General features: G+C 37.3%; 2 protein-coding genes across 4 annotated transcripts; both read left to right on the forward strand.

Moving 5' to 3' along the window:
- Positions 1–3,482: 3,482 nt before the first annotated feature.
- Positions 3,483–6,847, forward strand: LOC117414250 (platelet-activating factor receptor-like). 2 transcript variants are annotated; one of them, XM_034024076.3, is made up of 2 exons: positions 3,483–3,578; positions 5,094–6,847. In XM_034024076.3, exon 2 carries the CDS (start codon positions 5,101–5,103, stop codon positions 6,070–6,072), a length of 972 nt encoding a protein of 323 aa, XP_033879967.1. In that variant the 5' UTR covers positions 3,483–3,578; positions 5,094–5,100; the 3' UTR covers positions 6,073–6,847. The 2 variants fall into 2 exon arrangements, with proteins under 2 accessions (XP_033879967.1, XP_033879968.1); XM_034024077.3 differs by having other exon boundaries at positions 3,542–3,693.
- A 1,207-nt stretch (positions 6,848–8,054) lies between these two features.
- On the forward strand, positions 8,055–13,126 carry LOC117414249 (platelet-activating factor receptor-like). Of its 2 annotated transcripts, none has more exons than XM_034024074.3 (2): positions 8,055–8,134; positions 10,890–13,126. In XM_034024074.3, exon 2 carries the CDS (start codon positions 10,913–10,915, stop codon positions 11,930–11,932), a length of 1,020 nt encoding a protein of 339 aa, XP_033879965.3. In that variant the 5' UTR covers positions 8,055–8,134; positions 10,890–10,912; the 3' UTR covers positions 11,933–13,126. The 2 variants fall into 2 exon arrangements, with proteins under 2 accessions (XP_033879965.3, XP_033879964.3); XM_034024073.3 differs by lacking the exon at positions 8,055–8,134 and adding an exon at positions 8,313–8,397 and having other exon boundaries at positions 10,890–13,125.
- The last annotated feature ends 260 nt before the right edge of the window (positions 13,127–13,386 follow it).

Consider the following 13,386-nt stretch of genomic DNA (forward strand, 5'->3'; position numbering starts at 1 on the left):
ATTAGCAGAGATAGTGTGAGATGGGTTAAACTGTGTTAGTATTTTGTTTTTTTATTTTAATTATCACCAAAGCCTCATTATTATAGTAACATATCCAGGCAACCCTTGAAGAACAAGATTCATCATGTCGTTTTCATAGGAGTTTCAGGGGGAGGGAGCATTAGTTAGATATAGAATAGACTTGTATAGATCAGCAAGCAGCTGATTTAAATAAACACTGTGTTTGGAAGTAAATCAAAAAGTTTTTTTTTTCCTTTGTAACGGCCAAGTTCTGAACCTGCTTACAGGAATTGAAGCTGTTGAATCCCACGAGAATATGGCTATTTTTAACAGACTGTAATAATCTAATTATCATTACCTTATATAGGCACTCATACCAATGCGTATCCACATAATAAATTTAACATTTGTCTCACATTATTGCCAGAACAACAAAAATGTGCATTTTTTTAAATGGTTGAAATTATATATATATATATATATATATATATATATATATATATATATATATATATATATATATAATTTATTTCTAACATTTCTGCACTCTTTGAGGGCATTTATTTTTTACAGGGTGAACCTTTTATTCATTTATTCATTTCTGCAATACAGACTGTGAGAAACATGAAGACATGTCCATATAAGGCTACCTTGCATGAGCATGTTTGTATTCCAATGTACAAACTTTAGGTTTTTAGATTCAGACACGTTAAACATGGTCCAATATTCTCAACAATGACTAAAGGGATATGGAAGAATATTCTTAACTACGTCTAAGTGCATGGTCAGAAAATAAATAAATTGATGGATAAACAACTGATGTGAAAGCCAAGCACAGCATCTGCTATTATGCTACTGCCCAAGAGGAAAGGAGAAATATAATTATTGGAAGACAAAGTCACTTTTCCAGCAAATTGCAGTCTTTATTTGGACTATATCTCTTTTTTTAATACATAGTATGGTTCTTGTTATGCGTGACGTCCAAGATGTGAATTAGCAAACCCCTGTTCTCGTGAAAGCACAGAATCAAGTGAATCTATTGTCAGCTGCATATGAAGGGACGTGTTTGAACTTGAATTTGATCTCTCATTATCTTGCTCGAGGATAAATACTGCATACAATGTTTTTTAAAATCTCAGATTCGTTAGAGAAACGAGCAGGTTTATACATGACAACATTCGTACGGGAATTCCTTTCCTTGGAAGTGACGAAGAGAAATGGCTTGGAGATGCATCTCTGTATGTCTGCCTGTCTGCCTGTATCTAACACATTGTACATATATAATTATGATGAAACTATAATGAATTATGATTAGGATGAATAATTATGATGAAAGAAAAGGACCTTCTTTGGCTCATAATCCTTACCTTTGGCAATAGTCAAGGTGGGTATTTCCCAACTACCTTTTTTAAATTTACAACATATCGTCATATCCAGTTATATATATATATATATATATATATATATATATATATATATATATATATATATACTTTTTTAATGAAAATACATGAAAGTTACTGGAACAGAAGTTTATCGTCTGTAATCTGCTAATGACTCGTATGTCGTTGTTAACCCTTGTACTGTGTTAAAATACTCATAAAATTCCCAGCCCAGTTTCCTGCAATAAAAATCACAAATTCATCTTTTAATATATATATATATATATATATTCAAGTGAGCCCTAAGAAAAGTTCAGAACAAGTTTTGGGATGTGATAGGTTGTCCAAGGTAGTGTATTTAAATTGGGATCAGCCCTGCTACTGTCGCAACTGTGGGCAGTGGTGGGACCTCTATAATAAACTATTGAGGATACTTAAACTAGAACATTCCACTCTGGGAGGAAATCACTTTATTTAGGCAAATTGCAATTTTGACCAAGCCATCAGCTTTAAAATCATTATTCTTTTAAAGTGCCGCTGAATTTAACAGCCACAAAGTAAACACGATTTTGGATTCACATCTTATCGACATGGCAGAGCCCCTCCATCAGAGTGTGCCTTCGTATAATAACACTATGCTTGCGCATTGGTTAAATTCTCATGGATTATGCTGGCTCTGTTGTCATCTTTCTGTTTGAGAAGGAACTACAGAATGAATACTCACCGGATGGAGCAAGACTGCCTGACCACAGCCCACAGCTGTGTGCGTATAGGAGACTGCAGGTTTTAGGGTTCTCGTTTAAAATATGGCCGTCATGCATTGTCTGTCACACTCTTAATGTTAGCAAGGATGCAGTTCCCCTCCATGGTGATACATTTGAAATAGATTATTATTATTATTTATTTCTTAGCAGACACCCTTATCCAGGGCGACTTACAATTGTTACAAGATATCACATTATACAGATATCACATTATTTTTACATACAATTACCCATTTATACAGTTGGCTTTTTACTGGAGCAATCTAGGTAAAGTACCTTGCTCAAGGGTACAACAACAGTGTCCCCCACCCGGGATTGAACCCACGACCCTCCGGCCAAGGGTCCAAAGCCCTAACCACTACTCCACACTGCTGTCCTAAGCTATAATATGTATAAAGAATACAACTACACCTATGGCCAAAAGTTTTGCATCACCTAGAATTTTAGATTGAGACCAAATTAAAAAAAAAAAAAAAAAAAACTATCTGAATGTAATTTAGATATTTTATTTTACATCATGTAATCAAGGAAACTACACATTCATATTGTAAAAGTGTACCGGAAGCCATAATATTAGTACAGTGCTTCATGTTAGATTTCAAAATATCACATTTCCTAGAGTGATGCTAAACTTATGGTCATTGCTGTACACCACTAGCTTTCGAGATCACAAAGGGCTCCTCTTCAGGTGAAGAAGTTTCAAAGAGAATCCTCCTGTTGACATTTTGGATTGCATTTTGGGTATAATCTGATGAACTGAATTCCAAGTGCAGTGTCAGCATGCATATTACCAACTACACCGTTCACTACATATCCAAGTATATGAAGAACATCGTTATCACTCAATTTCCTTAATACTTTGATTTAACCTTGAACTAAACTTAAAACGTGAGGTAATTATCAGCCAGGCTTGCTTGAGTGGTATCAGTGTCGATACTTAAACGCCTTTCTCACTTTGTGAATTGTTAAGACGGCAGAAGCTTACCTTTTTTATTTGAAATATTTTTCCAAAAGGCTCGACTAACGACAGGGTGATTCGTAATTCACGCAACATTGTTGTTTTGCCTTGTTTTCAATTCTACTGAAATGCTAACCTCTAAGAGTTCCCAGACCACAGTGTAACGTACAGTAATGATTCAAAGGTGTGTGTGTTTTTTTAAATAACCCCTTCCCTTTTACTTTAACTAAAAGACAGTAAAACGTTTCCCAAGATTAACATAAAAATGAGAGGGCGAGGCAAAGCTGTGGCTGTACCTCCCTAGACAATGTTTTTTTTTTGTTTTTTTTTTAGCGGATGTTACAAGTTTCCTATGTACATTACAATTTGCATGAGTGTCGTGTTTCTTCTGTTTTCAAAAGAGCTGGCTGACTACAAAAGGAGTACTCTTTTCTGGACTGCATTCCAATTGAGGAAAGGAATTCCAAATCTATGGTGAGCATGTTGTTTCCACTTGTAAAGTAATACCCAGGAAAATATCTGTAGGGGAATGTTTTTTTAACGTTTTAACTGTTATTAGTTGTCTTCTACGTGGTTTCAAATGTTTAATGTAAGTATTTTTAAATGTATTTTGTAGACAGTAAATAATATTCTTTTCAGCTGTATTGTGTCAATAGAAATCTTGATAATGTGTGCATATTCTTAGGACATATATAGTTACTTTTTTGATTTGGTGGAGAATCCTATTATAGGCTCTTCATTGGTTTGAAAAGACTACATGGTCAAGCAGTAGTTTAGTAACTTATGTATTTTATTTTCTTCTAATGAGGATGAATTCAATAATTCACTGTTCTTGTTATTCTTATGCTTTTAATAAATTTGTTTAAGGCAAGAAACAAAATTGCATGATGCAATAAAACCTCTATTATCTGAACTACAGCTCTGGCCAAAAGTTTAGCATCACCCTATAGAATAAACAAGTTTGCTTTTTAAATTCGAATGAAACCTGCTGACTAGTGTTACGATATTATATTGAATTACACATTGCTTTGTAATTTCCCATATACTTAACAAATAAACTGACTAATATAAAATGTAACATTTCAAAATCGAACATGAAATACTGCACTACTGTTACGGCTTCCGGTACTTTTGCAATATCATTTTGTAATTTCTTTGAGTATGTGATGTTAAATTATGTTCATATAGTTTATTTATTTATTTATTTATTTATTTATTTATTTATTAAGTTATGTATGAATCCTAATATTCTAGGTGATGTTAAACTTTTGGCCATAGCTGTATTTGCTTGGGTATAATGAAATCCCTTTACCTGTAAACACATAACATACAGCAGTGAACTGTTCTATAAATAGCAGAGACAAAACAGCCATTTTATATGACAACAGGGTGGGAGAGCAAGGCACACAATGAGACAGGTTAGCAAGGGTCTGTTCATTTCTTTGAGTTCTCTCTCTCCGAAATGAAATGTATTCATGAATAACATATTCACTATGGTTTTTAAAGCTTGGCTTTTGCTAAATAGTATGGGTTTTCTTATGGTGTTGTATTTGAACTGCCCGGTTAATGATGAGTTATGTCCAGGTATGTGGTTGCATAATTTCAAAAACCCTGAATTACATCACCCAGAACAGGCATGTTTTTTTATATGGCATGCTGTAGCTTTTCCTGGAACCCTTGTTATTCTGTGCTAGGGAAGAAATCCCCTGAAAAGACTATAAAAGCCCTCCCCCCCCCCCCCCCCCCCTCCCCCCCCAAAGTATTGGTTGTCAAGGAAATCATACAGAATGTTTCTAAAAGTTCCAATCTGAACACTTGCTAGCCAAGAGATTGCTCCCCTATTATTTTATAATAATTCATATTCTAATACTGTTACTAATAGTCATCTTATGTGAATGTTTTGAAAACAGAAACATGAATAAAATTAGGACAATGCAGTTGAGTGACTCCAACACCACACTCAATCTTACAGATGTTTTTTTTTTAAAGGTGAAAGATGATGAAAAATGTAACAATGGCAGTTAATGACAGAGTGTGTACTGTGGACTCCGAGTTCAGATACCCCCTCTTCACAGTGTTCTACAGCATAGTCTTCATTGTGGGGTTGCTGGCCAACTGCTACGTGCTCTGGGTCTTTGCACGAATTTATAGAATTAAGAAAATGAGCGAGATCAAGATCTATATGATCAACCTGACTGTAGCTGACCTTCTCTTCATTATGACTCTACCACTGTGGATTATCTATTACAACCAGAACGGGGACTGGACCCTAAACCCGTTCCTCTGCAATCTATCTGGCTTCCTGTTCTTTGTCAACACCTACTGCTCCATAGCCTTCTTAGCAGTGATCAGCTTCAACCGTTACCAGGCTGTGACCAAACCCCTGGAGACTGCTCAATCAAGCCTGAGGAGGCGTGGGGTGGTGGTCTCAGTGGTCATCTGGGTCATCATTGGGGCTAGCGCAAGCCCATATCTCTTCATGAATGGACTGAACAAAGGCAACAACATGATGCGTTGCTTTGAGGGCTACAAACCCCAAAACACAAAGGTGGCCATTACCAATTTAATCATTGTTGCTTGCTTCTTCCTGGTTTTCATCCTCATTCTTGTGTTCAACCTGCTGATCGTAAGAACCCTCCTCTCCCAGCCAGTGCAACAGCAAGGTTCCAGGAAGGGGGGAACCAAACAGCGAGCCCTGCGGATGGTGTTTGCCGTGCTGGGGGTCTTTGTCATCTGCTTCGTCCCCCACCACTTGATCAATGGTCCCTGGACCATGGCGGTCTTGGAACTCTGGAGGAGAGGGGACTGTGATCTCCTGCAGACCCTCAACAATGCCCATCAGGTCACCCTCTGCCTGGCGGGCCTCAACTGCATCCTCGACCCCATCACCTACTGTTTCGCCACCACGATGTTCCAACGATACCTTACAGTGAGGATTAAGCACATTCGGAGTAAGGCTGATATTTAAGCAACAGATCCTGAAGAAGAAGGCTTTACTGTCTGATAAGGCCCGCCTCATGCTGTTTAATGTCCAGAGCCGAAGGCAAGAGCATTTAACATAATGAGAAGGGTCTTCCCAAATAGAAAACTGATATTTTTTTTTGTGATTTTATGCTGCACTAGTTTTTGTTGCTAATGAATACAAACCTCTTCCTCATTATTCCATGAGTAATGCAGTTTGCTCAGAATTCCATCTGTGGTCTGGTAGTCTTCACTTAGGCTGCAGTATCCCAGCAGTGGACTGTGTTGTGTTGTGTGTATTTCCAATAGCTTAAATAATACCTCAATACTAAAACACATCTTCTACGTACATGAAGCTGTTCTTCAGTTCAGGTACCTCGTACAGAAAGCAAACATGATTTGTGAACTGTTTGTAAAAGATGTAAAAAAGTACAACTAACATATTTTTTTTTTATTAGGATTTGAGCGCAGGTGTGTGTTTAAGTGTACGTTTTAGTATTTAAGTTGCTGTTAGGTCCTAGAATTTATTAGCGTTTCAGTTGTCTTTCTTAATGCTGATTGTGCTGTTTGTTCAGTTGTTCACAGTGTGTTCATAAAGTTTATTCAAAGCCCGCTTCATGGCTTTAGAGAAGAGAATACCTGTGTTGCTGGAATAAGTTGTTTGATTTCTTCAACTTGTTATTCAGGAGATAAGTTGCTATTGTGTTTACTGTATTGCCGCTGACAGAAAACACTATTCTGAACAGAGATTTTCTTTCACCAAGCAAAAAAAAAAGGTAAAATACATGAACACTGTATTTATGTAGTTTCCCTCGGATTGATTTGGAACAGTGTTTAAACCTAGTTTGAAAGATAACATTCAAGGTCCTTTATCAGAGATTAAGGCCCTCATGTTGACCAATCAGGTTAAAGGAAATCTCTGATCCATTTTTTAAATTTCAGTTAAATTATACTTGAATGGTTGATTCTAGTACCGGAGACATTACATTATGCAGTCTCTTAGCAACCACAGGCAAAGCATAAATGGAACAACACAGTTTGAAACACAAATAACCATAACAAAAAGAAAAAAGGCCTTTTGTTATTTGTTTATTGTCATTTTCAATCGACACTCTTACCACACCCCATTGTCAAACACTGAAAGTATATGCCTTGCCTATACCAGGAAAAGCTAATGAAGCAAGTTATACAAAAACATTGGAGAAGTTTATTGGAAATATGGTAGTTATGAAAGAAAAACCCAGTACAGTGTTTATCTTTCCGGCAGCTTCTCTACAGTCTCCATGTGGAGCAGTTTGCTTGAGAAAGATATATGTGGACATGAGATAGTTGAGAATGGGGCAGATAGATAGATTCAGCCTATTATTATTTATTTAGCAGACACCTTTATCGAAGGCGACTTACAGAGACTAGGGTGTGTGAACTATGCATCAGCTGCAGAGTCACTTACAATTACATCTCACCCGAAAGACGGAGCACAAGGAGGTTAAGTGACTTGCTCAGAGTCATACAATGAGTTAGTGGCTGAGGTGGGATTTGAACTGGGGACCTTCTGGTTACAAGCCCTTTTCTTTAACCACTGGACCACACAGCCTCCTACATAAACCACCAGATTATTATACACTCAGTCACTTGCTGAATAACAATAACTTGCTCCTTGTGTTGAAGGATTTGTTTATACACCTCGCAGTTTTTAAATGTAATGGGTGGCTGAAGAAAAATGTCACTGCAGTATTTCATAAGCACAGCATAGATTGAAGCCCCGTTTCACCCCAGGGCACACATTTCATGTTAATATTGGGAGCGTCTATCCAAACACACCCGTATAACAAACAAGTGTAAGGAAACTAAATAATGTATATATTTGTGTGTCAAGAAGTGCACACAACCAGGATTTAAACAGAATGTATTGATTCTAATCATAAAAATTAACACACATATTGCCTAAACATTATCATTAGACACATTAATGTAGCACCTATTTATAAAGAGAAATTAATAATTGATCACCTAATCTTCTGGAAGAAGCACTGGGCACTCTTCAGTCACGTCTTCAGGAGATGACTCAGGTATGTTTCTTATCTTTTCATTAACTGTTTCCTCACACAGGGATTTGAAAAAAAAAAAAAAAAAAAAAAGATTTGTTAGTCAGATGATCTGTACAGCTACTGGAAAGAAGGGTTTCCTTCTTTGCAGATCTTCCCCTGTGAAAAGCACAACCTTGTTTGCGTAACTCTTACAAGTTCGTGAGTGTTTCTCTTTTCTGAGTGTCAAAGCTGTTACTTGTTTTTCTGGACTGTGTTTCAATTGGCGACGGATCTCAGCTCTAATGGTGAGCATGTTATTGTCTTGTTTGATTTGAGCTTTTTTGAAAAGACAGTAAATACTATAATGTTCTGTTTTACTGTACTGTAAGATGAGAAGTAAAACTTCTGTATACTGTAAGAATGAGTAACTAAATCAGTGGAATCCGGGAGCATTTTTACATAAATTTCAAGCGCAACTATTAATACATGAGTTTGACATGGATATAGGTTTGTGTAACTGTACAATTTCTTTTGCTTCACTTTTACAGCTTCACATTTAATTTACAGTCTCTTTTGAACTGTGTTTTTGCTTATATTTATTTAAATATCTGTCTATGTTAGCACCCTCTGTTTGTGGATGCTAAATAGATTTTTTTCTATCTGTCTTTAGACAGCTGTTGTTGACAGTAAAACTGATACTTAAATACTATGACTTCTACTACAACTAATAATAATGATAACACATTTAATATATTTTCCTCAAAATGGTTTTCACTGCTTTTGTCATTCCTACACTGTGAATAAAGTTAGGGAAATAAAAAATATATTATTCACCGAAACATTGCTACAACTAATAAAGATAACATAACACACAGCAAATACATTTTGATAAGGTTTTCAACAGCAATAAAACTCTACAATCCTGTAGTTATTTAGGTTCAAGGTTCATCCTAACTTCTTTTTGTATTTGTTATTTCAAAGCGTCACATACAGTCAGGGAGCAAATTCATTACCTTGTTTTGTTCTCATTACTGATGAGAAAGAAAACTAATCTTGATCCCACACTTTCAAAGAATCAAAACATGCAATTCAACCTGGGAATCGCCCTCTGCATTTTTGAGGACCAGCCTGTTTTATAAAGTGATATTACGTTATGTTACTGTGGTGGCTAAGAACATGAACGGTCCAGCCCAGTGTAATCAGAGCATGTTGTGGAGCTTCTGATTCCTGGAGAAAGTTTTATTTTTTAGCCCAGTCTGTCTGTGCATTGCCTTGCCAGATGCCTAACTTATACTAAAGAATGCACTTTGCAGCTTTCACCACAATTGGATATGCGGTTCTTTAGACAGATGTAAAAATGTGGGTGCGACACACAGACAGATGGAGAGACAAGTGGACTCCCTATACTCCTAGATTGTGATTTGGTGCTAAAGAAGTTTTTTTTTAACTGTTGCTCATCAGGATATACACACTATCTCATCCTGGTGGACAGCAAGCATTCAAACAGTTACAAATACAATCGATCGAAACATCAGAGATATTATTTAAACATTAAGACAAATCTAAAAATCTAATCTTATATAAATTCATATAATCTGACATGTATCACAGAGCCAATACAGTTGAAGTCATAGGCATATTTCTACCATGACCTGTGAATTTAACAAGTACATTGCATTTCCAAATGAGTGCCCAGCCTGCTTTTAAAAATACCAAAGAGAGGATGATTCTCTCAAGATACCTGGTAGCTTAGTTCAATCACTGTGTAAAAAAAGGCCTTTTTAACTCTGGGTATGTTATAATTGTAGACTTGTGAAGATCTCAAAGCACACCTTGTATATTTTCTTGTTCAATCAATGTTCAATCAAGTATGTGGGTGCCTGACCGGACTCACATTTATAGAATAAAGCGTGCCAGTGCTTCTTTTGTCTGTTTTGAAACGCATTCCAAGTTACGTAAAAAAAAAAAAAAAGTATATATGTGTTGGATTTCTTAATTAGACCTTTTTAATTGTTTTCAGCTCACCGTTGCAGAGTTCAAGTTACTGATAACATTTTATAGCTAGCTTGAAATATGCAACTGTAAAGAGCTGAAAACTATTAAAAAGGTCTAATTAAGCAAATTATCAGTTCAATGAAGGGTTTAGTTAAGTAATTGAGAACTCAGTTGGAATGAAAACCAGCAGACATGGTGGGTCCTCAGGACCGTTTTGGGGGACCACTGGTGTAAATGGACTGTCTAATTTATTTTTTCTACAAATGGCATTATTTACATTAAAACAAAAGTACATTAAAAAAATAAATAAAGGCTGCATTTGCCCTTTGAAAGTCAGACAGCAGATCTGAAAAGAGGTTCCAGGTTGGCAGATGCTTCTATACGTGAGACTACAATTACTGATAGCATCACAGATAACTAGTAAAACAGCACTGAGCAGGGCAGTGGTGGAAAGAGCATCCTGTTTAACTGTGGTTACCAACCATAGTGATTTCTCAAAAAAACAAGAACACTGCAAACAAAGAGTGCACTGAGCTCAACGTGAAGCAATAGTTCTGGTGAAAACTGCGTATAGGGAACTCAAAACAACAGAGTAACAACCTCATCCTTGTTTTTCTTTACCAGAAACTTAATTGAGATGTCAGGCTTTTCTGACTGAAGTTTTGCAGTCAAATAGGAAATACTATTATGACAACTGCAACTACTAATACTACTATAAATAATAATAATAATAATAATAATAATAATAATAATAATAATAATAATAATAATAATAATAATAATTTATTCCTATTTTTTTAAGGTCATTTTCAAAAGTGAAAGCTAATGGAAAATCTAACAATGGCAGTTAATGACAGCGTGTGTACTGTGGACTCCGAGTTCAGATACCCCCTCTTCTCAGTATTCTACAGCCTGGTCTTCATTGTTGGGCTGGTGGCCAACTGCTACGTGCTCTGGTTATTCACCCATGTTTATAAAATGAAGAGAATGAGCGCGATCAAGATCTATATGATCAACCTGACTGTAGCTGACCTTCTCTTCATTATGACTCTACCACTGTGGATTATCTATTACCACCAGAACGGGGACTGGACCCTAAACCCGTTCCTCTGCAATCTATCTGGCTCCCTCTTCTTCGTCAACACCTACTGCTCCATAGCCTTCTTAGCAGTGATCAGCTTCAACCGTTACCAGGCTGTGACCAAACCCCTGGAGACTGCTCAATCAAGCCTGCGGAGGTGTGGGGTGATGATCTCAGTGGTCATCTGGGTCATCATTGGGGCTAGCGCAAGCCCATATCTCTTCATGGATGGCCTGAACAAAGTCAATAACAAGACGCGTTGCTTTGAGGGCTACAAACCCGAAGACACCAACTCCAACCAAGTGGTGGCCATTACCCATTTACTCATTGTTGCCTCCTTCTTCCTGGTTTTCATCCTCATCCTTGTGTGCAACCTGCAGATCATAAGGACCCTCCGCATTCAGTCCGTGCAGCTGCGAGTTCCCAAAAATGGGGACGTCAAACAGCGGGCCCTGTGGATGGTGTGCGCCGTGCTGGGGGTGTTTATCATCTGCTTCGTCCCCCACCACTTGATCGATGGTCCCTGGACCATGGCGGTCTTGGGACTCTGGAGGAGAGGGGACTGTGATCTCCTGCAGACCCTCAACGATGCCCATCAGGTCACCCTCTGCCTGGCGGGCCTCAACTGTATCCTCGACCCCATCCTCTACTGCTTTGCAACCAAGAAGTTCCGTCGGCATCTCTCAGGCAAGTTTCAGATGATAACGGGCAGAAGAAAGAGTTCCAGGAGCATTACAGAGATTGGCCTGACAATGGAGTTATAGGTCAATAGACTTTTTTAAAGTGTAGTTCACTTTTGAATCATTTTTTTTTTTAAATAAGACAATATTTCAGCAACAATATGCTCTTCAGCCAACCAGATCACTTCGTTTTCATAGGATATGTCACGATACATTACAGCTTTTGATTTCTGTAGTGTATAAAATGGAAGAAGTTGAAAAAAAAAAAAATTCCATCACTATGGCAACCATGAAAACTAACACAGAAGAGAGCAAAAGGATGTAAACAGAACCCATTTAAGGTAGTTTTCTATAAAGTAATTCCTTAAATGGACAAACAGAAGTGCAGGTCAGAACGTTTAGCTCCTCGTACACTAATTATCGTTTAATGACAATCTTTTTAGTTCAATAAAATATGAAGTCAACTGGTGCATTAGCAACCTACCAGAACATTAACACTGTCAACCAATCATCTGACTTTCCTGACCCTGGATGAGGATAAGGACCATCATCCATTTTTTCATCATCAAAGATACATGATTTCTGTAGGCACGATTTACAGCATTTCTATTTGTCCATTTAAGGAAATTAATTCTGTCCCTTTGTGTGTGCATTATCAGTGATTTTTAGGATTGTGGTTGTTGACCAGTTTCCTTTTTTGGGGGTTTCAGTTCAGCAAATCTCTTGGGAGTAATTTCCTGCTGAAGAACAAATACAGGATGTTAATAAAATGACACTTACATCAACCCTTGTTTATGATGGTATTTTGTTGATACAGTAAAACCTCACAAGGATCAGAAAGACTAGCTCATAGTCTGGACGTCGTCGGTTCGAGTCCAGGCTATTCCTTTGCCGAGCGAGGATGGGAGCTCCCAGGGGGCGGCACACAATTGGCAATAAACACTTTAAACACTGGCATGTCAATCCGAACTGCAAGGGTGTTAATTACATTCATTTACAACACTATTCTCCCCATGCATTGCCCTTCACATTCCACAGTTACATTGGTGTGTCTCAATATCTCATGGGAGGATTGGGAGCTTCTCTCTTTGGTACATTCATCCTCTGTCTGTGCCAATGGATTGATACAAGTTCAGATTTGACATTGCATCCATTTATGTAAGGCTAAATTGGCTAAGACCAACTTGTAACAGATGCAATTACTCTTATAAAAGTTTTACACTGAATTTGTGCACAGTATTTTTGCAGTTTTACCATGCTATACTATACATTTACTATAGTTAACCCTGGTTAGTCAAGGTTATTAATATGCTTTACCTTTCCTCGCTATTCTTTACAATGCTTAGCTGTGCTTTTATAAGGGTAGGCTCATGTTTCCCTTATCCATATTATAAGATAGCAGGGAGAGGGTCGAGAGAGAGAGAGAGAGAGAGAGATCCTGGGTGTATTCTTAAATGGGCAACGAACGACCGTGAGTGGTGGCCGGTTTACAATATGTTATGGTAATTTAGGGTTAGTATTTTTCTTGCAGGTTTAGA

This window comes from Acipenser ruthenus, chromosome 25, assembly GCF_902713425.1.
Source record: "Acipenser ruthenus chromosome 25, fAciRut3.2 maternal haplotype, whole genome shotgun sequence".
In the NCBI taxonomy this organism is placed as follows: domain Eukaryota; kingdom Metazoa; phylum Chordata; class Actinopteri; order Acipenseriformes; family Acipenseridae; genus Acipenser; species Acipenser ruthenus.

Coding starts and splice junctions, on each gene's coding strand:
- LOC117414250 (XM_034024076.3), top strand. CDS start 5,101: ATGATGAAAAATGTAACAATGGCAGTTAATGACAGAGTGTGTACTGTG.
- LOC117414249 (XM_034024074.3), top strand. CDS start 10,913: ATGGAAAATCTAACAATGGCAGTTAATGACAGCGTGTGTACTGTGGAC.